Source organism: Typopeltis vanoorti, chromosome 12 (genome assembly GCF_054136105.1).
Source record: "Typopeltis vanoorti isolate ZY-2024b chromosome 12, IOZ_Tvanoo_1.0, whole genome shotgun sequence".
In the NCBI taxonomy this organism is placed as follows: domain Eukaryota; kingdom Metazoa; phylum Arthropoda; class Arachnida; order Uropygi; family Thelyphonidae; genus Typopeltis; species Typopeltis vanoorti.
In genome coordinates, this window is record NC_143560.1 from 4,274,396 (window position 1) to 4,299,264 (window position 24,869).

The window sequence follows — 24,869 nt, forward strand, 5'->3', positions numbered from 1 at the left end:
AGCTAAACAAATATCCAATTGTCTCGTGAATTTTCCGGAGCGCTCCATCGAGGGATCATTATCCGTAAAATAACTTTCTTGCCAAGTCCAATCCTTCTGCTAATTTCTTTAAACTGAATTCTTTAACGGATTCATCACAATCAGACTCTTCGGCTTCCCAGCCATTTAGTTCGACGTCGTCTATTAGTTGTACCAGTTCCTCCTCATTTAAATCTGTTTCCCCATCAATTAATTCACTAATTTCGTTTTCATCCATATCGCAAAAGCCCTCTAAGTGGGCATTACTGTAAAATATTTTTTTAAATTACAACGTACCTTAATGAACTTAATTTGAACCTGCAGAACCAAGGCAAATTACTAGAGAACTGTTTTCTGACATAAAAGCTTCTGAAGGCAAACGATGTCTCTTGAAGAAACATACGATGGAAGACAATCTACATCATTATACTGCATAGGTTGCAAATCTGCATCTACAGTTGGATGGCAAACACAAAAGGAAACTTTTGTTGGTATTATTGAAGATTAACATACGGAATTTTCAATAGATTTGTAGATTTTCATAAAAATAGCGTCGAAAAGCGATTATTTTTTAATCCTTTTAATGTCAACATTGATGACGTCCCAAACCAAGTACAGATGAAACGTATTTTCGTTAGAAAATATCCAAAAATTTTATAACAAAAAAAAATTTGAAGGATTAATCGGTTTCGCAAAGAAGATGATGGTCGCATTTGGGAGCACATTTGCGAACGAGCATTTTCCGCCATGAATTTTAGAAAAATAAATTTTCTTCTCGACTGACTGATGAACATTTGCATGCTTCGATTCGAATTCGCACCTCAGGTTATAAAGTGGATCCAGATCATTTGGCTAAGGGAAAACAATCACAAAAGGCACATTAAGTAGGGAGGCACACATATCGCGATGCATAAACTCTATTACTTTGTTTTTACGTGATAATAATTTTTCATTGAGTTTCATTTTCATCGTTTCATATCTCGTATTTCAAATATTTTTGTTTTTTTTAAGATTGATATAATAAAAATTGATCACTTAAGTATTTTTTCACTCACTATTCTGTATTAATTAAACACTCGCGGCCCGATTATTAAAAATAAAACTTGAATGTGGCCCGCGAGTCTGAAAAGGTTGCCGCTCCCTGCTTTATACGGTAAACAATTGCGGTACATGCGTGCTAAAGGGTATTCCCCCTAATTTAAATTCGCTACTTATAATTCCATGCGCGATACGGGAAGACGCAAATTTAACGAAGATAAAATTTGATTTTTAAGTCGCGCGGTGAAAAACATATGAAAAGATAAAGAGTTACTTCAATTTGTACAATTTGTTTTTATCGGAACCGTGTTGTATGAGTACCGCATTCAACAAGGGTGGTTACTACAATTTTAGACCGCGCTATATCGAAACCGTGTTGTATAAGTACCGCGTTATACGAAGGTTACCTGTACAGAGTACTGCGTTCCCTTAGCATTCATCACAGTACATGAACACTGGAGGGAATATACCCTTAACAACAGAAGTGCAATCAACGCACTGACGGGGAGGTCATACTAAAAGGAGTAGTTCGTACAATTCTATGGCATTTACATTCAACCGGCCAGTACCATGATGGAGTTTGCAACTTATACTGAGAGTCCCAAGAGAAAAATGAGGGAAGGGGGTCTGATTTTCGCATTTTGAACTTCCATTTAATGGAAGTTCAAAATGCGAAAGTTTGCTAAGGAAAATCTGAAATATTAGAAATTAATACAAAGGCATGCGAATGATTCAAAGGAACTTAGGCTGAATTAGAAAGATAAAAAAAAAAGGGTGAAAATCCGTTCAGACGTGAAGAATGTTTCGCTAAAATAAGAATTTTTTTTTTTTCGACTGAAAGTGAATTAGTCTCATACAGATATGATCTCATCAAGACAGTCTCATCAAGGATGAAAGAATTAGTTTCTTTCATCCTTGAGACAGACAAACGGGCCTTGGAACGAACAATGAAGACGGCATGAAGTGGATATTCAATAAGTGTCTTAAATGTAGTCTAAGGCATCGAAAACTAAATCGATTGGTTAAAGAATTAATTTAGGAACAGAAAAAAAAGTGTTGAATTGATGGGATACCTTGAGAAGCAGATCTGGATTTGCTGTTGACTTACTTTGAGGACTCCGCACTCATCATTAATATTACCGTTTCAGAATAACTAACGAGCTTAGTATTTATCAAAAATAAAAAAAATACATAACAAAAAATAAATAAAAACAAAAATTATATGATTTGATCAGGAAAAATCTCGTCCTTTGTTCAGCCGACAGTCAGTCCCAGAATGGAGGAATAACAATGTAACTACTGTTATATTGTTACTGTTGTTAATAGCAACAATTATCATTAAAATAAATGCGATGCAATAAATAATTATATTGCAACAATAGTTGCAATGTAATTATTATTATATTGTTGCCATCTGATTATAGGTGGGAAAGGCGTGGGTGCAGACTAGATTAAAATCATGACCCAGGAACATCTTGCTCATGGTTTTTTTTTTTTTTTTCGGTTGTAATTAGCGTATGCTTGTTTTCCCCCTTATTCCTTACAAGTTTAGCACTACTGGATATGCCACTGTTTGTTGCATTTGATGACTTTCTTCTTTATTACTTGATTTATGAGGAAGGATAAGATTTTCCACTTTTAAACCATAAACAGGACGAAAATGCCTCGGATATAACGAGCATTATTGAGAATAAGGTGAAAGGGGAAAACAGCGTCAAAATATATGCCCGATAATCGGCCACCTTTAATTTATTATGTTTGCATCCGTTCCATACGAAACCAGGTCGGTCCACATGGCGATTTGCCAATATCTTCAACACGTCTCGGACTAATTCTCTTTTCTATTTTGTAATATACGAAATTTAGTACCCGCTATAGTAATAAGTTGCAATAAATAATACCATTGTCTCTCATGCGTGACGCAACAATCAACCGCTGAGAGGAACGAGCGCATTTGTTGCCAGGGTAACCGCATATTCACTATATATCGCTGACGAGATGGGGAAAAATAAGAAGATCGGTGATAAATAATTGAGTAGCTGCTCTTGTGGTATTAATTTATCCCATTAATGAGTGCGCATGTAGAAAGATAATCATCCCACGCCTTCCATTTATGCTGTCTCTCCGAACGGTGATGTGTAATCATCAAAAGATGATAACGAGACACAAAAGTGACGTTAAAATACACTTAAGCCTAAAGGCTGTCAGGATAATTAAACGATGCTGCTCCATACGAATGTGGCATTCGCTGTAAAAAACGTTGACTGATCTCGCTGACACTCTAACCTCAGGAGATCGTTGCGCATGCTCCAACTGGAACCGATGAAGAGAATTGTTATCCATAAATAAAGCCGTGAGAGGATTAACGGGAGGACCTAAATACGTTTAAAATTCTCGAAGAGAAGTAACTAATAACGTAGCTGTCTGTGTTAAAATTTTATCTATTTTAAATCGTGGGGGATATTTTATCGCCTTTAAAAGCAGGTATTTTAAGTCTCTTAAGAATTATTTTATTGAAATTTCCGTCATTTCTTTTGAGACCATTTTTTTTAGCTGATCACGTGGTAATGCTGGAAAGAAATTGGACTTTCTGTGCAATCGCAATAGATTGGGCATTTTGTCATAGTTTATTTATTTATTTTTTTCTATTTGTTCCGTTTGGATATAGAATTTAAACGAACTGTATTTTTTAATTAATTAATTTTTTGCTTAATCTAAGTTTAATAGAAAGATCTAGTGTTTACTTTCTTGCTTCGATGGTTCTTTGTTTGCAGCCAGGAGAATTGCATTTAATACGATTGCTCATTGTTGCGAATTAATTTCTTTATTGTTTCGTGTCAGCACGCAGCCATTGTTGCAAAGGAATTGTCAACATGCCAGAAAAATATCGCATTTACGAAAAAAAAAACGAGACAGTCTTTTGTTTCTGTTTTTCAAGTCGATAATTTAATTATTTCTAAAAGCGACGAAATTAATGTGTTTTTTTAAGTATTCGATTTTTTAAATAGGATCGCAATGAGATTACCTCTTCAATAGCTTTTTTGCTTGAAGTTTGTCACCGAGTTTATTACAATAACGTTCGCCTATTCGATGATGCTCTTCCATCTATACGTCGAACCGTTTCGACGCCTTTTTTTTAAATTCTACTTTTTTATATATTTTCATAAAAATCCCAACTAGCGCTTGATTAACTAAAAAAGCTTATCGCATTACGCTGAATGACATTGTCAGCTACGCGACAGTCTCTGGCATTAAGTGTGCTTAGTTTAAGACATCGGTGATGATGGAACACTCAAAGACTAAACAGACAATAAAATTGTTCTTCCTAAATAGGTTTCTCAAACTGTGTTCCGGGAGAAGTTCTGGAAGTTTTCATTTTTAAATTAATTTCTGAGCACAAATTAATTTAATGATTGTTTACTCGATGTTTAATTAATTCATTAATCAATAATTAATTATCAAGTATTAATTACTAATAAAAATCAGCTAAATTACCAATTAATTATTAATTAATGCATCACAAAATAACCAAGGTGTTCCGTGAAAATTTCAGGATTTGTGAAGTGTACCGTCGTAGAAAAAGTTTGAGAACCCCTGCGCTAAGGTACGGGAACGGAACATAGGGAGGCTTTTGTTTCGGCATCGTCATCCGTCTTCACTCTCTCTCTCTCTCCAGACACCCACAAATAATGTCAACTCTCTCTGTGTGTGTATTATAAGATGCAGGGGTGTTCTCTGGGCGAAGAACACACCATAGGATTCCTTAAAACAACGACATTATCTGTAAAACAGGATGTAACCTCACCCACTGACAGAGAGGTTTTTTTTTTTTTTTTTTTAATACATTTGGCTGTTTCCCAAAACAGTTCCCTCAAGAGTCATTTGAACTTGATGAAGCCTCTCAATATTCCAACACCCACGTCTCAAATTAAGCTACTTTAAATGAAATATAATTATCTCATCCCTACTTCAGTTGCGGCAATGCCGGTAGTGTCATAAAGGGAAGAAGCTGACGACTCCCTTGTAGGCGTTCTCTTTGTAATCCCAAAGATATAATTAAGTGGAAGAGACGAAGAGAAATTAATAATCAGAAGTGATGTTCCTTACTCGCGTAATCATTTCTTAAAATTAAAATATATATTTATAAGTAGGAACTATTTTCTGAGGACTTCTTAAGAATCATGAAAATCAGAGAACTTATAAAAACTAGCTTTTCAAATGGGAAGATGATCCCTTGGAGGAGTACTCTTAGTAATATCCCCCCTCTCAAAAAAAGTTGGAGTAGCTTTTCAAAACATTAATATTGACACATCGATCTTGATAACTTAATTTTGTTTTTATAAAGAAATGGTTTCTTTTAACTAAAAACCCCAAAGAAACTTGAGTTTATCCATTTTACTCTCTTGCAAAAGATATCGAAATAATAAACAATGGAAACGAAACAAACAACAAGAAAAAAGTTTAATGAACTACCGAGAACTATGTTTCCATAGCAACGTCTATTTTCAAGTGATATTTTCGGATATTTCTGAGTGCGTCCAACAAAGTTTTCAGTAGGAGATATTTATCCTTGTAAGAAAAGAAGAAAGTTATTTTTTAGGCTTAAAGATTTCTTTCACGAAAAGGGTCGATATGAACCAGGGAGGAATATTTTGACGGATATGACAATGAAGATCAATAAAAAAAATCAATGAGGATTCACGTGAACGATCTTATCCCATGCGCGCGTAACGTTTTACAAATCCTCCTCTGTTTCTGGAGATGTTTTGCACTCACAGCTTTGAAAGCGACGACCGAAAAAGCCCTCGTGCAGTCGAAATCCTTATCTACTGTTTTCCAAATCGCACGAGTCCAAGAACGCGTTACATCAGTTACTTGCGGCAAGATCTGTTCGAGATGGTAAACAGCAGAACTGCTTGAAGAATATCGTTCTAACAAGCCCATCGGTTGCTTAACAATAATATCCAGTCGTTTTTTTTTTATTTCATCGGTTTTTATCCAACAAAAGAGAGAAAAGACGGATTAACAGACATAATACACACACTAACCTCACAGTCTTAGTTGCTTTAATCGCAATTCTAAACAATCATTTAATTTTTTAACCAATTACACGACGAATCAGCAACCATATTGTTGATTATATTGTTAATATGCTCGGTTAACAATAATAATATAAAAAAAACGCAGGTACAAAAGCAAGTTAAATATGCACCGAAATATTTTATTGGTATTAAAAGAAGGATAATAAACATTCTTTTATTGTTTTACAACTTAACGAAAATACACAAATTTCGCATGAGTTGCCTTGGTTATTGCACTAATTAAGATACGTTTTTTTTTTTTTGTATAATTTGCATATGTATGTAAGTTTTCCATCACTTTAGAAACTGCCACAAACAAATATTGCTTGCCTACCTGACTGTTAAATAAAAAAGAATATTTTTATTATCCGTTCGTTTCATCCTTTCTTAATAATTATATCTTAAGAATCTTACTTTAATACTTGTTACTTGTCCAGATTATGGAGTCGGATATTTTTGTAGAAGGTTTAAACATTCGCTCTTTCTTTCTTTCATACTAATTTTAAGGGACAAAAAAGAGGAAAAGAACGCAGAAGATGGGACTACAGAAAGGCTACTGGAACGAAAACTATAACAGCGGAATCTCCGGCCACCCATTCCGGAAGTAACAGATTTCCGTAAGAGCTGTCGCACACATTTTATTACCCTTCTGGCGGTGTCAAAACAGTTGCTACGTCTGTCACCGCGAGCGGTCGGCAGTTCCTGTGCCATTTATGTGTGGCGTGAATGTGTCCAGATCAAACAAACACGGCGAGGTTCCGTCACTGCGCGCAGCACACAATAAAGAGAGGTCATAAATCAGAGCTCGGATCGAGACTGCACGTAGGAGGGGGGGGGGGGGTACTTGGTGACAACATCGACATGGCGCCGTCACTTCGGCGGCCTGTGGGTGCCATTTGATCCTGAGAGGACATCGGCGGTTACATTCTGATGGGGACTGACTCAGGAAGGGGGAGGGGGATTCGAGGGATTGCGTCCTCGTGTTGGTCTTCGTCTGTCAGTTCCCGGCAAGACCGTTTCTGTCGTAAATTCCTAGAGGGTATTCACAGCGCCGCTTAACGGGATCGGCGTCTTCTGTGGGAATGAAGCTGTTAAAACAAACACGGAAACTGCTCAGAGAGTGCCGCTGACTTTCCAGGTCAAGACGAAGTCGTAATTGAAGTAATTTGTAATTCCTAATGGACCTCAGCGTTGAATTCCCGTAATAGATGGCGCTGATGGTTATGACTTGATATTAAAACTAATCGTGTGAGCGCTGAGTCGTCTGTCCCCGTGTCTATTATTTTTGACGGAGAGGAAAGGCTGAACCCTCCCCTTACCCCCGGAGGAGAAGGAGGAGCTGCTAGTCTTGGAGGTAAACGATGGGGTTTGCCGCACTTTAAATTAACGAATAAAAAAGAAAGGCTGTCCAAATAATGGTCACCTGCTTACACGAGGAACTGCTCCCCAAGGAGTTCCGCACTAAATAAGTAGGCTTACGCAAACACGTGACTGATGAAAACTGTGTTTAGTTTTCATTTACAACAGGAGACAAAATTCCGATTCAAAGAGTTAGCAAATGTGTTGACAGAATGTTCACACTGTAGTCGTTCAATCGTATTCTTATGGAATCCTGATCCCCTTCTTACCCACCAAGACGTTACTTAGCAAACAAGAGCAACCCCAGTTCCTCTTGCAGAGAAATCTCTTCGTTTCATTAAGGCCATCACACTTGTTGGCGAGCGACTGCTGATGATCTTAATTCGTTGTTAATCCCTAAAATCTTACAGCAGTTCTCCGCCTGGCTGAGGTGCAGTTCCTGCCATTATGCGTTTAAGATGCTTCGGCAAAAAACAGATGCGAGCGAAGGCAAATAAATTAATAAGCCAAAGAGGCGAGTTTCACTCTGATTGGTCCGCAACAATAATAAAGCGGTCGCCAGTCAACACGAAAATCGCTCTTTTCTATATTAATCTATTGCGAACCAGGGTGGTGGACTTCTATTTTGACTTCCCAAACGGAAAAATTAAAATCCTTTAAAAATCGAAATCTTATTTCCTTTAGAAGAATAAAATGAAAATAAAATAAATACAATTTTTTTTTGTTTGCGGCTTAGATGAAAACTCCCTATGCGTAGTCTATACGTCTCAAACTACCCACAAACACACACACACTCTCTCTCTCTCTCTCTCTCTCTCATACATTGTCTTTGTCCTTCAGACCGTTTTCTCTGACTGCAATTTGCTCGTTATAATCCGTCATTTCTTCACCCACACCAACAATTAAGTGAAGAAACATCGGCATAAGAAAAGGAAGGCTTGTCTGCGATATGAGCAACACGACGAACAGAAAATCGTTTCTTAATACGAAACGCAGGAATCTAATCAATTAAGGCAAATCAAAAGTGTGAAGGCTAAAACAGCATACGTAGATAAGTCCCCACGTGTCTTCCCGATTGCACATCGTGTCTCGTACAGTTGATGGCGAAACACTTTCTCCATTGCAGGGTTAGCGAACAGCGTCTTAACACGGAATTTTTGTGCTCGAAAGGGGTCAGAAGAACCTTCGTGATATGCAAAAGAAATGGAGAAAAGCAAGTCGGAGAAAAGGCTACGAATTGTTGAAAACTGAAGCCATACAAATCAAGTGGGTATTAAATCCAACATCATTTCAAAGCCGAATACAGAAAGTTCCGTGCGAAAATTGACGAGAACTTGCGGGAATACGCCGCCGCCCTACTACGAGTTGCCCTAATAGGAAAAGCACGAACGCTAAAAGCGCCCACATATTCGCCTCCCTTTTGATAGGTTTCGCTGGTCTGCTTCAAACTCGTTGGTTTTCGTCAGAGATCAGGCAGAAACCTAAAAGAGCCAAAACTCTTCTCACTACTGAGGAAGTCGAAGCGTCGGAGAGGTGGATTTTCCGTAAGCGAACTCTCGCTCGGTGCGTCAAAGTATTTACTAAAATAAACGATGTTGGATTCCACTTAATTGAAATAATTTTGCATCGCCGAAATGAAGCCTTTGGCTCTTTATTTTAGTGAAACGGAAACTATTATTATTGTGTGCGTGTGCGTGTGTGTACGCGCGCGCTTCCTTTGAATTCACAACTGATTTTTATGAAACGTTGTGTCCGCGCGGTTAGCCCACTGGTTGTGCGCTTCGCAACCAGATGCCTGGGGAAGGAGTGTCCTGGGTTCGATTCCCGTCGGTCACGTGAGGAGCGAAAGGATCTTCCTCAGCCATAGCCAAGTTAGCCGGTCTTGGGGTGGACAGCAGGGTTTTCCCCCCAGTTTATCTGGGGTCTTTTCATCCCCCAAGCAGGCAAACCGGCCCCGTGAACACACACGGATACAGTCAGGAATACTTACGACAATCCCTCCAGCCGGTCCCTAATTTCTCCATAGGGACCGGCATAGGCAGCTATTCCGGTCCAGAGCCCGGATAAAAATAGGGGGGACTGAGGTGGTGCCGTACCTCCCAGTAAAAGGGGCTCACCGCCGTTGAATCACCATACGAAATGAAACGTTGTAAGGAATTAATTTTCTATTCTGTTTTTGTCATCTTAATTCTTCACTCGTTGTCTTCTTTTCTTATTCTCTCTCTCTTCTGATCTACTTTAGTTATTTCTTTCTCCTCTTCGACTTTTCTAAGTGCGAAGTTTTTTCTCGGCAATTTTACGCGTTGAAAGTCGTTTTGCGTGTCGAATATCAGTTTCCTTCCGCCTTGCTTTTATCAAGTTCGAATCCGATCGATTTCTTTCTTTCCAAACTTGCTCGTGAAATCGTTTAAAAATGCACGTGAGCACGGAGGGAGGGGGGGGGGAGTCTCTCCACACGGGAGACTAAGAGTTTCCCCGTCTTAACCAGCGCCTGTTCGGGAACCAATCAAACCCTAATTAGATTTACACGGGATTAAGCCGCGTCTTCGCAGGGATGCGAGTCAACGTCGATGGAGGACGTTAAGAGACCGCGCAGAATTAATCTCGTCATCAGCGTGTTGAGCCAACTTAGTCTTTGAAAGCAAGTTTTTAAAGCGGTGCCATTATCTTAAGTATGCCGGGGAAGTGAGTGTTGCGGGTTTTTTGGGGGTAATGGAGGGCTATCAATCACGTGTGGAAGAAAAGAAAGCCCATAAAAATAAAATCGCCAAAAGTGTTCAAGAAAATCACCTCAACGGTTTAAGGGGGAGTTTAGTGGCAGCAGCCTGTTTGGACACAACCTTCGATTTTCTTTTTTCCTTTTATTTATTTTTCTTTTCTTGTACACATTGTCAAAATTATCGCTTAAAATCTCATTACAGGGGGTCCAACACGGAACGGGGAAGCACGGATTTTTACATTAAACGCTGGACCAGACTCTCTCTCTCATTGTGTTTCTCTTTCTCTCTCTTATGTGGGTAACTTTTCCGTCTTGTCTTTGACTTTTGAAACCAAAGCGTGCATTTTATCAATTCCCATAAGTAAAAATAATTCCCTTTTAATTTTAAAACGACTGAGAAAATATCAGAAAAAAAAATTGAATTTTTTTGGGGGTCAAATTTAGAGATTGTTTGGGTTACTTTATTCAAACACCAGATTAACCAGCGTCTTGACACGGACGCGTGACATTTCTCCTTTCGCTGTAATGGATTGGAAAACCCGACCCAATCGAATCCCCTTTTCAATCCTCATTTGGTCAAGCTTCTGAAGAGAATATTGCATTGATGGCTTCTTTCTTGAAGGAAAATTTACAGTAGCAATCAGTTTCCTAAAGAGGAAGAACGTCCGTAGCGCAGTCGGTAGCGAAGATGCCCTTCAGAAAACTTTGGGTACGAGAATAACTTTTATAAGGACTTTTCATAAGAAGGTGAGCTGGCTAATGGGTTTCTCGGGTTTATCATCATGCAAAATCGACAGAGAGAGAGAGAGAGAGAGAGAGAGAGAGAGACAGGATGGAGAACATATACTAGCCTTAGTTGCTCTTATAATCTTAACAGCTAAGTGATCTGAAGAGGCTGCTACAGTAGCCTTATTCTGAGCTATTTTCGTCCACTCATAGTCGTGTTTCCTCAAAAAATGCGACCAAAAGTGTTCTCCAGGAAAGCAGTATCATTCATTTTGTCATTATGACGTGGGTGGTTACAGAACAACCTTGAACGGCTCTTCACAGACACTTATGGAATCAAACAGAGGCCACTTAAAAACAGAAGGTCAATGAAGCAGACTCGTTCTTAGTCCAGTTACTCTTGTACCGAATTGGTTTTTGTCGTTGATAACTCGCACTCAAAAAACCGACAAGTAAGTTCCAACAACGAAATTAGTGTTAACGGTAACTATAAAGCGTCGTTTCAATGTCGTATAATGGATTTGCACGTCAGGTTCCGATGACTTTTAGAATATGCTTCTTTTAATCAGTATTGCAACGTCAGTTTTCTGTTGATAAAAGTAGAAAAAAACATGCTGTCACATGTACAAAGTGAACACGATAAAAGTGTTCATTTTCTAACACGACAATATAAAATAAAAGTAATAAAACTCTTGGAAAACTATCACGTATTCCCCCCTCCCTCCCCTTATTGATAGACCAATAAAATATTCCGAAAACTTTATTCTAGAGGTACAGAATGGATTAAGAAAAGAACGATCATGTATAGACCCGGCCTTTAGCCTAAAATTAATAATAGAGAAAAGAAGAGAATACAATTTAGAAACACATATTGCATTTATTGACTTTGAAAAAACATTTGACAAAGTTAAAAGAAGCATTTTATTTAACATATTAAATGAAAGACAAATACCAAATAATATCCTAAAAGCTATCATAAATATATATGAAAATAATCAAATACAAATAAGATTAAATCATGAGCTATCATATACAAGAGAGATAAACCAAGGGGTCCGACAGGGATGTCCCATCTCAGCAACTCTGTTTAATATCTACTTAAATAAAATAATAATAAAATGGAGTAAACATTTCCATCAAGGAATTAAACTTTCTCCTACAGTAAACTTAAACACTCTCCTCTTTGCCAAATAATAATTGCAAATTCTGAAGATAACTTACAGAAAGCTATTTTAAATCTAAATGAGATATCCAAAGATTACGGTAGGATAATATCAACAGAAAAATCAAAAACTATGGTCTTTAAAGGACAAGATCCAGCAAGAACTAAAATAGTAATAGATAATAAATACAAGAACAGGTGAATTCATTTAACTACCTAGGATGTATGATCACATATGAAAATGAAAAAGATATAAACGTAAAAATTGCAAAATATTTAAAAATAACAGGTGTAATTAACTCTATATTAAAATCAAAAACAAACCAGGCTAAAAGTATACAATACATTAGCCCTACCGGTCTTAATGTATGGAAGCGAAATCTGGACAATAAAACAAAAAGACAAACAAAGATTAACAACAGCAGAAATGAAGCTTATGAGAAAAACTGCAAAGTATACCCTATTTGATCACAAAAGAAACGAAGAAATTATGAAAGAATTAAACCAAGAACCAGTAATTAGAAAAATTAAAAAATATAAACATATGGAACACGTTCAAAGAATGAAAACAGAAAGATTACCAAAACAAGCCTTAAAGTACAAGCCATTAGGAAAAAGAAAACCAGGACGTCCTCTTAAACGATGACTTCTAAGGCCGGAACAGGCCATGCTAGGCCTAAATCCTTCATATGCATGATGATGATGATGATGATAAACCAACCATAAACATCTTTCATGAAGTACTTATTAGTTCCATCAAACAGACGTGGACTCTTACTATGGGCGTCTACTCTATGACCGCTACGCCGTCAGTAAATCTAGCATTACTTGTTCTCTGTGGGCGAATGCATTTTTTATTTATTAATGTTTGTTCTTTGGGCTTTCAGTTTCCTTTTGGATTTTTTTTTTCAATTTTTTTTAGACGTGATATAAGCAAAGTTCCTTGTTACCGGTTTATCGATTAGCAATGGTTACTATGAAGCATTGCCACAAACAGGGATGGGGGGGCGGGACCTGGCCCCCAAAAAATGAAAAAGGAAAAAACACTCAGTAGAAAATTTTCCAAAAATCTTTTCCTAATTAAAATTATTATTATTTTTTTATTTATGTTGTGTCGTGTCTTCTATTTCTATACTACTTATGAATTAGCAGTCACATAAGGTGAGAATACCTCTATAGCTCTCGGGAATCACGGCCGCTGTGAAGGCAAGGCGAAGGAGGTAGTGCTCGAGCGGACCGAGCGCTACTTCGTTTGCCCGAGCCAGGCTAGAGAAGAACACGGGTTTCAGGTATTGGAGATCACTGTAGATGCTCAGTCAAAGGTCGTATGTGATGCGTAGTGTGTATTCTCAAATCGTCTACTCAGCTCGCTCCCTCCCCTAGATTAAATGTTCAGTGCTCGCCGCCCCCCACCTAGATTAAATCCTGAGTGCGCCACTGCTATGAGGTAGGTCTTACGCGACTTTTATCTTAGTCAATGCCTCCACATCCTGTCATTTATACTATCTGTTAATCTTGCATTTTTTTTTGCATTCAAAGCACATAATAATAATAATAATAATAATAATAATAATAATAATAATAATAATAAAATAGGCTTATAAACACAAATATTCATCAAACAGTTTTGTTTTCTCTTTGTGAATTTTACTTTGCAACCAAAATGCCGCATTAAGCAAGAGGGTCACATTCAGACCTGCTTAAAGCACCAAATGCATTTGGGAATAAAACTGGTGCATAATCGAAACCAATGCAGTATAATAATTTTAAATGGTTTTGAATAAACAATAATTTCAACATTTCCGTACCCAAGTCGGTAGTGATGATGGTCGAGAGTCCTGGGTCCTCCGTAGCTCACCCGGTCATCTCCTTGCCAAAATTAGGTTTATAAGAAACGCTACTTGATCATTAACGGGTTTGACGTACAAAGCAAGGTGTGTTGGGGTGAAATTAATGCTAAAGTTTACGTCATCATGTTTGTAAGTGAGAACAAATTGATCCTAAAACCTTTGGAGGCCAGAAATTTGAGTCTGCAGATCGAACGAGATTTGACTTGATTGGAATCGAAGGATCACTTGTTTTCTTCGATATTTCAGTCGTTAAAAAGACTGGTGTGTGTGTGTGTGTGTGTGTGTGTGTGTGTGTGTGTGTGTGTGTGTGTGTGTGTGTGTGTGTGTGTGTGTGTGTGTGTGTGTGTGTGTGTGTGTGTGTGTGTGTGTTTCTCTATCGTATCCATCGTTCCCACCAACTAAATCTGTAATTTTATATTTCAGACAACCCTCTGACGTGCAGCTGCGACATGCTGTGGATACCGGATTATCACGAGCGCACCGAGAGCCGTTTACTGAAGAACGAGCTGCAACACGTGAAGTGCCTCCCTCAGGACGCGAGCAGCAGCAGCGGAAACGCCAGTGACGATCGGAAAATTCACGTGTCTACACTTACGGAGGAAGCCATGAAATGTCGGACAACGACTCCCTCGACCACCGCGATGACTTCTACCATGAGGACGACGGAAGGCGAAGAATTCTCTCAAACGCATCCTCCACTGGCATCTTTCGAGATTTTTCCCGAAGAAAAATCCGAAGAAGAAAAGTCTCAGCAGGATAGCGCGTCTTTAGAAATGAGATCCACACAGCAATCGCCCCCCAAAGACGCTGCCGGCACTCTCCAAAATGCATTTACTTTGATTCTGTTTATCACGTTGCGGACTCTGTTCTCGTACCAGTGAAGCAGTGAACCGCCTTTACGAGAGCTGCAAATTCCCTGCGAAACGAACACTGCCACTCGATATTGTTGTTACAGTTTAGTAATTCCTTGTTTCGTTCAAAGTGCCACCAGTCGGAGCCGCATTAACTCCTGCGTGGAGTATACGCTGTGATATACAGAAGCATTGTTGCGTAGTTTGCTGTCATTGTTATTCGATTTTACAGCCTCGATTGGATTCGTGCAGAATGTTCAGCTTTTAGTTGAAGAATTTCTTTCATTTACTGAATAATTCAATTTAGCGCTTATTTTAGGCATTTATCGTTTTAGTTCACTATTGTTAATTATTATTAAAATATACGATTCCAAGAAGGTTTATTTCTGTAGAGAAAACTTTCTAAAACGAAATTTTAAATGCACATCCTTCCAACCTCTTTTTCAAAACGTATACAAATTACGAGGCCGTAGTTTGGACACTCATCTCGTATTCGGATAAATAGGCCCACAAGGCTTGACGAAAAAATTGTTCTCTCTATTTAAAAAAATGTCAGTGACATGCGTGCAATCCTCCCGATGGAGCGAGCGAGTCAACGTTTTTTTTCCGTATATTTATACAAGTAAAGATGTCACCGACTTCAATCACACTGGAAGCATTATTTTCATTTTCATTTTTATTTTTATTTTTATTTTTTTTTAATGTGAGACGTTCAATTGGCGTCCGGAATATAACTTTTACGAAGCAATAAAATCACGGGTTTGTGATGAAGAGCGTTCTTTTCCATCGATAATAAACTATTATTATTATTATTATTAAGAATTTTCTGTCGTGATTTCTTTGCGCACGTGCTCCTTCGCTAGAAACATAAGAAAGTAGACCACATTCGGTTCTGAGAAAACTCATTACACAAACACATTTCTTACGAAGAAGGTTCTGTCAGTCACGTGATTTATCTCCTAGACATTATTTAAATAACGTCTCCAGTACACCCGAGATTTTTTTTTTTTTTTTTTTTTTATGAGGAATAGCTGGGAGGGGGGGGGGTTGCAAGTTACATAGCGGTTACAAAATATCTTCGTTACGACTCCTAAAAACATGCAGCTTTAATATATGCGTACGTTCCAAGAAGAGTGCGACGGTGGGCTCGTCTGATAAATTTAGAACTCCTCCCACTGGGATGGAGAAAGATACGACGAAGCATCTTTTGAATGTCACCAAGTTGCCAACGAATCTATGAAGCCTCCATTTAGAAGAAATTTCTTTCCTCACTGTACGTGTGGCCCCAAAACCACGCCCTCTCTCAAACATGTCGATGATCTACCTCACCTGCTATATCTGTGTTTCTGTGTATGCGCTCAAGAGGCCCTTTGTGGTTTAATGACGCACGTGGGTTGAGTGGTATCATAATGTGAGGTTCGCTGATATCGGAGGTTGCTGCTCTCAGCAATCATAAGGACTTTTCAGACGATTTTAACTGCAGATGGCGCACTTTGCCATATACGATACTTGTAGTGTGAAGAGGGATTCCAAACCAAGTAAATTTAACACGTGGTATGTTGGATATCAAAAAAAAAAAGATTCGAAGTATTTTAGTAGCCAGCCTTCAGGATCATTCTTTATTACTTTCATTGTTAATTTACTGCCATGCGCAATTCTAAATAATTTCAGTACAACAATCGCTTCTAGCAACAATGGAGAACATGCAATCACGTGCTTCATTGTTTTTAACCTTGTAAACAAAAATGCTACAATAAAGAAATCTTAGATTGTTAATTTCACAAAAATAAATAATAAAAATTGTAATTTAGTTGGTAATAATTTCTAATAACAAACTATTTTGAAAAACTTCAACAATGTGCCATTATATTATTTTTGTTTTGTTTCATAGAATATTTTATTATGCTGAGTTTCTAACAGACTAATATTGTAATAAAGTCTATCAAATAATAGCATTATTTAATGCAATAATTTTAAAGTTCTGTTTAAAGCCATAGAGCACGTGCATATTACAATGATTTCATAGGATGTCCGGTGAACTGGTGATGCCAGTTTAGTCAATTTATGAATATTAATTTGTTAATTAGTTTAAAAAACTACGTACCGAACAGTTTGTGCAGTGATAAATGGATATTTTATGTTGAAAAGAGTTCTGTAAGATGTATCTTATTTTTTAAAATAAAAAAGTAGAAAAAAATGGGTTCATTTTAAATTATCCTTAAAGTTACTCTCAGCAGCACTGGAAAGAACATGAGGTGGAAGAGATTTTTTTTTCCTTTTGATATTCTTACTTGGACATGAGGTAAGAAATGCTAAATATAAGAAATTACAACGGAACCGATATGTTTGCTTTCCCAGGCTTACAAGGTTATTGGTTAGCGAGGTCAAGGGTTACCTGTAATAAAAATTCTTTCACGCAAATCTACGTGATAACGGGTACACCCCTTCCGCTTGTCAACTCCAATGTATTACCACGAAACCCTTGTTCTGACAGCAGGGGAGGTGCAGATTTTTTAGCTGATGAATTCGGAACCTATTATTGAATGCTAATATTGAAAGATTGTCGCGTAGTTTTCTATTGTTATATTCAGCAGCCTCCTTTGCGATCTCTTGAATATTTTGTGTTGTGAATGTTTTCATGCATTGGCGTGATTGCAGAACTATGCAGAAAAACCTTCACAAATCATGCATACAATTCAGGTTTAAAACCAAATCTTTCGTCTCATTATAGAGAAGTAAATGGTAAACTTCAATTTTGTCTCCTCAGCAACAAAAACTAGCAGTCAATACCTCTCGTAATTTACTGTCATGCGCAATTCTAAATCATTTCAGTACAACAATCACTTCTAGCAACAATGGAGAACATGTGATCACGTGCTTCATTGTTTATGAAGCACGTTAAATTGTCAACTATGATTATATACAGTATTACAGAAGTTTTTAAACATAATACGATCTCACATGGATGGAATAAGGGCAACGAGTCTTAGATAATTCTGGAAGCATCTTTAGAGCTTTACTGTCCTGTTTTGACTCCACTCTAAAAAAGAAGAGTTGAGCACTTCATCTGAGCGCTCATTTTACCTTATGGAGTAAATGTCGTTGCATGAAAGAGTGCTCCCCCCCCTTTCTCTTTATCTGGTTAACTATTTGGTTAGCTTTGTGATTTATGTTCGACGTTGTTGAGGACGTTTCTTATCTGTGAATAAACACGCCGTGGGATGAGCACACACATTTGTTGGTGCTTTCCAAGTGAGTGTTCCGGTGTCATTATTCATACGAAATTGGGTTTTATTATTCGCTGACGGACGTCTCTGTGGTGCGGTCGATAAGATGCATTCTCTCGGTTCGGGTGATTGATCTCAATCTTATAAATTAGTAGTTTGGTATTATTTATTTATTTTTCTTATTCCTTAATGCAACAAATAAAACTAAAAACAAATAAAACAAAATAAAATAAAAATTAAGTACTGCGATTAAGAAGGTTTTACCTCCTTTCTTTTAGGTTTCTCGAAGGTTCCGTTTTCTTGCGTTCCACTCTCCTCTTTGAGTCTTCCTACTCGCATTTTCCATTTGATTTTAATCCTTCCTAATTCTATTTTCATTCATTCTTCCAATGCGTTTCTTCCTATTCTTTTGATCGCCGTATATTTTTACTCTTTTTTTTTTATTCTTAAATTACGTTCAACGAGTGCATTTCAGAAACTGGTTTACATATCAGCGAAGAACTATTTTCACTCGTGAGGTCATTTAAACGACCGTCCGCTCTTTCCTCTGGATTTACCGCTGTTTCGCTTTACCTTACTCATATCTTGGTATTTGAATTCCGTTCATTTTAATTTAAATCTAATTCTGAGACGATGCGTTCTTTTTGATGCTCATCAAACTTCATTTTGTAATGAGATTTTGTTCGCTTTTAATATTCGCGTTTATTTATGCTTCATCTCGCTAATAATTTTTTCCTTATTAGATTTGATTTTTCTTTATTAATAATGAATCACTTGCTATAACTGAGAATAAAATAACCGAGTTGTCTTGTCTTATATTATTTCTCGTTTTTTTTTTTTTTTTTTTTTTGCCTCTTTGATTTTATAGGACGCACCAGCGGCTGTTTTACATTCCTCTAACAGCTGAATTCTTCTTTCAAAGTTCTCCTTAATAATTTTCACAAGTTTATATTTCGAACAAACACTTTCTTGGTGTGTTTTATTATTATTGTTATTATGTTAGATTTTTCTTGAGTACTCTGCAATTGAGCAGGTTCTCTCTTAGTAGCAGAAACTTTTCTTCCACTGTCTTCTGTTCGGAGTCTTCTCTTTCAAGGTTGTGTCTCCATTCAGCATTGGCTTCCTTACTCTTCCTCTGGGTCTTTTCCCGTCTGTTTTTCCTTCGATGTCATCTCAAATTATTCCATTCCCTCTCAGAATATGTCCGATCCAGTTTCTCTTTCTTCTTTTTATCCTCCTTAACAGACTTTCTTCTTCTACTCTTTTTAAGACCTCTTCATTAGTTATTTTATTTTTTCCATCCTTCTCCAAATCCACATCTCGAAGCTTTCCAAAATTTTAATTTCTTCTTTTCTCAACGTTCAAATTTTTGCCGCATATAAGACAACCCTCCACACGTAACATTTTATTAGTCTTTTCTTTAGGTTTCTGTCCATTTATGTTCGATTACGATATGTAATTAGTGTGCATTTAAACTAGAAACTCTTTCAAACCGTCGTCAAAAAGACAAACCACCTTTCATAAAATTAAAAAAACGTTTGGTTTTTGCTGTTCTTAATTCAGAGTTACAAGAAAGTTAGTCGGAGAATATTCATCAGCCGGAAGAATGCTCCATCCCTCCACAGTTCAATATTGCGAGTAAGGTGGCTACGAGAGATCCATTTTTCTCCTTTGCATTATCGTTGCTATGACGAAGTCAACTCATGGATCTTATAAGAAGTCGTTATTGGATCCCACAGACCATTGAACTTAGCATGGAATGGGATGGAACTGGACTTTGTTTCGAGAACATTTGGAATGCCGAAGAAGATTCGGAGAGCGGAATCGACCACCATTTTGCGTGAACAAAACCGGTGGTGAGTTCAGAATATATTCGACTTCGTCGCCACAGATTTGTTTCCACATCGTCCTACCTTTGAATCTCAAGAATCCGCATCGTTTAAGCTTAGATTTGTTTATTTTGAGGCTTTTATCACTTTTTGAGTTATTCGAGCAGTGATATTCTTGAAAAAGAATATCACTGCTCGAATAATTTAGTGACAGAAACGGCATCGATAAAATAAACTTCAAATAAGCAGATATTTCTTATTTGCTTGCTACCAAGTGAGAAATAACCAAAAATATTAAATTATTTCAATGATATTTATTTTTCTAGTTGGTTTTTTCAAATTTTTAATGAAACAAAAGGTTAATAGCATTTATTGTGAGAGAAATACACTTTTTCTTGGCTTTTATTTTATTTACTATTGTTTTTTAACGTATATTGGTATGTATTTTTTAACGAAAGAAAAATATGTAACACACGCACATACACACACACACACATATATATATATATGTGTGTGTGTGTGTGTGTGTGTGTGTTATTTATTTATTTATTTTATTTTTTGAATAAATATAAGTGCAAAGTCATTTTCATTAGCCTTCCCTCGAATTCATCACCCGCATGTTGTCATTTGGAGATAATCCAGTAGTTCCGAAAGTTTCGAATAAATTAAACGTCCCCAGAAACGTCTTTCATGTGTGGAGCCCATAGAAGACGAAAAAAGTGACATCTGTTTACTGTTAGGGTCACAAGTGAAACGTTGATAACGACGTGTCATTAACTGTCAGACTGCGAATGTCGTGTGTCAAAACACACAAAAAAAAAAAAAAAAAAAAAACGACAAATTAAGGTTTTCAGACGTACGTTGCCATGCATTTCTTGTGCCTTCTCATTTGGGAATTGGACAAACAGGTTCCAGCCAATTGCTGAATACATCCCCATCCCCCCACGACAGAATTCAACTGTCATGCTTCTGCACTACACTACGTAGGCCAGATATGTTAGACAAACCAGAACATGTAATTCCCGGATGTATGCATCACATCCAGAACCAGCGCTAGAGTCTTTATCGCCCGCATGCAATGTCTATCTAAGCGCCCCCTGTAACGATCCGGGAGTGTGCGGTTCTTTTACGATAATAAAAATTTAAATTATTTGAAATTTCTTAAATAAATTTTGACAGAACAGCCACACGTTGGTTAGCTAAATGTAACGAACCGGGGGTGTTGACTAGGCAGGAAAATCATTAAAAACCCGAATATTCAAAAACTTCTCAAAAGTTAAAGCAAATTTTGATAAGCCACTTCACTTTAATCGTTGAATATAATTACAGGGATTATATTCGGGCCTTCTCAACTCGAATCGATAACAAAATTAAAATGAATTTTAATTAAAGTTAAAATTTATTTGAAATAAAGTTTAAAAAATTCTTGCATTTTACTAATTCTTAGTAACTTGAAAAAAATTTTTAATAATTTTTATAAGTGGAACTCTTTAAGGAAAATAAAAGAAACTCAAGATAGATGAGAAAATAAAAAAAGAATTCAGAAATAATTAGAACATTTAATATAAGTATTCAAAAAATAACATCTTTACAGAATAACAGAAAATAAATTAAATTACATAAATATACTTGAAATTTTTTTTATTAAAATTTTAGGGTTTTTGATTTCATATTCTCAAAATTCTTAACGTTTAATTCCGGACATATCATTTTCAATAGCTATTAACGCCAACCTAACAAGCCTTTTTTGTGACATACTTGTTCTTAAGTAGGTTTTAATCAATTTCAACTTGGTAAAGGAACGCTCACCGCTCGCTACACTAACAGGTAAGTGTAGGTAAGTGTAAGGTTAACAGTATTTTTAAAGCAATTGAAAAGTTAGGAGAAGATAAATTATTGGACACCATAAAATTAAGAATATCGAAAGGGTTTTGAATATTTAAATTATCTTTCCGAAAAATATCCCGGAAAGCACATAACTCGTTATATAGTTCTATTGCATTTACGTCTTTATTGTCGCCGTCCTTCAAGAGATCTTTAAATCGTCACAATTTTTTCGTAAATCTTCGTTATTAATTTGTAGTAATCTATACAAGAAATCGAAATTATCATATCTTTTAGTTGTTCAAAACGTTCTATTAACGAACACATTGCAACATCTAGAAGTGTATAAAATACACTCACTCTAAATTTATCTTCTGGCGATTGTAGCGTTTCGTCATGATGCTCATAGTCATATTGTCGTGTCTTCTTTCGTTCAAAAATCCTCGAGTTTTTGTTCAAAAGCAAATTTTGGAGCCCATATTTTTTCCCTTTCATATTTGCCCCATTGTCATACCCTTGACCTCGCATGTCTTCAATGGGAATGTTCATTTTTCCAGTTGTTCCATTATTGTTGCACATAAACCACGTCCTGTGGAATCTGATATATCTGCAAAACCTAAAACGTTTTCCCTGATCTTGACAATTCCATTTTCACAGGAAACAAAGCGAATCATAATGGTCATTTGTTCTGTTTTACTTGCATCAGGTGTGCAGTCTAAAATTATGGAATAATATTTAGATTTTCGAATTGATAATAAAATTGTATCCCTGATTGCGTTACTTAAAGTTTCCAATATTTCATTTTGACTGTCTTTACTCAACAGTGTGCTCTATTGTTTCCTTGTAGGGCCCTTTCGACATGATTTTCCATAACGGGATCAAACTTCGCAAACAGTTCGACTAATTTTAAAAAATTGCCGTTATTCCTTTCATATAATTTATCAGATGATCCGCGAAAAGCTAAATTTTGGCTGGCAAGGAATTTTATAATTTCAATCAAGCGTTCTGAAACACTCGTCCAATGTTTCTTTTCCATTTCATACATGCTTTGAGTCTGGCAATCAATAGTAGTTTTTTTTTTTTTTTTAATTTTTATCGAGTTCCTTCCATTTTAAGAAATTTTTCGTGTGAGTTAAACTAGTCTCATGTCTATGCAAAGTTGTACTTACATTTCTCCAATCGTTATAACCTTCCACAAGACCACATGATTCATTACGTGTGAAAAGCAAAAAACAGAATTTAAAGTTTGGGAATAAATGAGCAATGTTGTTCGCACGAGCTACTCGTTTTCCATTTTTCTATTATAATACGTGTCGCCAAATTTACGACCATATGTATCTCTGGGATATGTTATATTTTTCTTTTGAACAGGCCCCATTTCAATTAAAGCAACTCGTAATTTTTCATCAACATTTCCCCATTCACCTGGATGTTCTAAATTTACAGACTAACAATGTGTTAATTTGTGATTAAGACAGGGTATATGTGGAATTACCGTGCTGGCAAGTATGACAAGCTTAGGAGATTGCTTGGATCAGTGCCATGGCATGTACAACTGCAAGGGCTGGACGTCGATAGAGCATGGGAAGTGATCAAAGAGCATTTACAGGAGGTTATGGCTGATTGTATACCTAAGGTCCGAATAGTGAAACAAGGAGGGGTTAAATGGATGAATAACACTATTAAGCTTGAGCTGCAAAAAAAGAAACAACTATGGAGGGAATTTAAAGAAAGGGGTGACCTGCAGGCACACGAACGGTATAAAGTACAGGCTAGAAGGGTAACGAGTGTTTCCTTTCATAATCAGCAAAAGCCGATTATGAAAGGAAACTAGCTATGCAAGCAAAAGAGAATCCCAAACAGTTCTTTCAATATGCTGCAAGCAAGAAAAAAAACTGTACATGGCAAAATGATTTTAAGGAATGACGATGGTAAAGAGTTCACTGAACCAGTCGATATAGTGGAGTTACTGAGCGCGCACTTTGCAAAAGTATATCATCCAGGTGGTGACGTTGAAAAAATGAAGGAACCATTAGTTTATATGGGAATTGTGATGAATGAAGTGGAAGTGAATAGTCTATTACAGAACCTTAATGTGAATACATCTGTGGGATTGGATGGTATACCGGCACGGGTCTTGCATGAAGCGGCTAAGGAATTATCAGTGCCCTTGACCATGTTCTTTAATCTGAGTCTCAGGTCTGGCTTAGTCCCGAAGGCGTGGAAAGAGGGGAAAATAGTTCCACTGCATAAAGGAGGATCCAAGACTATGGTTGCAAATTACCGACCGATCAGCATATCAGGAGTCGTTGTCAAGGTCTTGGAGAAAGTAGTCAAGGGAAAAATACAGGAATGGATTGATGAAAATGAGATACTGTACAGAGGACAGCATGGCTTTGTGAAGGGTAGATCATGCCTCAGTAACTTGCTCAAGTTTTATAACAAGGTGACGGCTGAACTGGATAAGAGAAATGGGTTTACAGTGATACTGCTGGACCTGGCAAAGGCGTTTGACAGGATACCACATGGAATTCTAATCCGTAAACTACAACATATGGGAATGGATATAGGGTTGGTGAGATGGATAGCTGGGTGGTTGATGGAGAGATATCAAAGAGTAGTTTATTCAGGAGTAGAGTCCAAAAAACGGCCTGTGACTAGTGGTGTGCCACAGGGTTCTGTTCTTGGACCACTGCTGTTTAATCTGTTCATTAACGATATAGGGAATGGTCTAAGTGGGACAGTTCATTTGTTCGCTGATGATGCAAAGTTGGGTAGGGCGATAGTGAATGCAGAAGATGTCAAAGTCTTGGAAGATGACTTAGATAGATTGGAGTTCTGGACTAAGGAGAATGGATGTCAATTTAATGTGACAAAATGTAAGGTTATGCATTTCGGAGTGAAAAGATTAGCAGCAGTATACCACATTGGTGGAACTGTACTCCAAGAGATTGATGAGGCCAGGGACTTGGGAGTGTTGGTGGATAGGGAGATGAAGTTTAGGGGGCACATTGCGAAAGTAGCTAAATCAGCTCATCAACTCACTTGGTTGTTGAAAAATACCTTGACGAGCAGAGGAAAAAAAGTTATTGTACCTCTGTACCGAGCCCTGATAAGACCTCATCTCGACTACTGTGCCCAGATTTGGTCACCTCGGTTCCTTCTTGATGGGGAGGAGGTTGAGA

At 37.2% G+C, this 24,869-nt stretch overlaps 1 protein-coding gene across 3 annotated transcripts in view; it reads left to right on the top strand.

Moving 5' to 3' along the window:
- Positions 1 to 16,994, top strand: part of LOC150100553 (uncharacterized) — an 83,070-nt gene extending 66,076 nt beyond the window's left edge. For all 3 annotated transcript variants that reach the window (XM_090401305.1, XM_090401304.1, XM_090401306.1), the window contains exon 3: positions 14,377 to 16,994. In XM_090401305.1, the coding sequence (XP_090257431.1) occupies positions 14,377 to 14,834 (458 nt within the window). In that variant the 3' untranslated portion in view covers positions 14,835 to 16,994. The remainder of the gene's footprint in view (positions 1 to 14,376) is intronic.
- Positions 16,995 to 24,869: the final 7,875 nt, after the last annotated feature.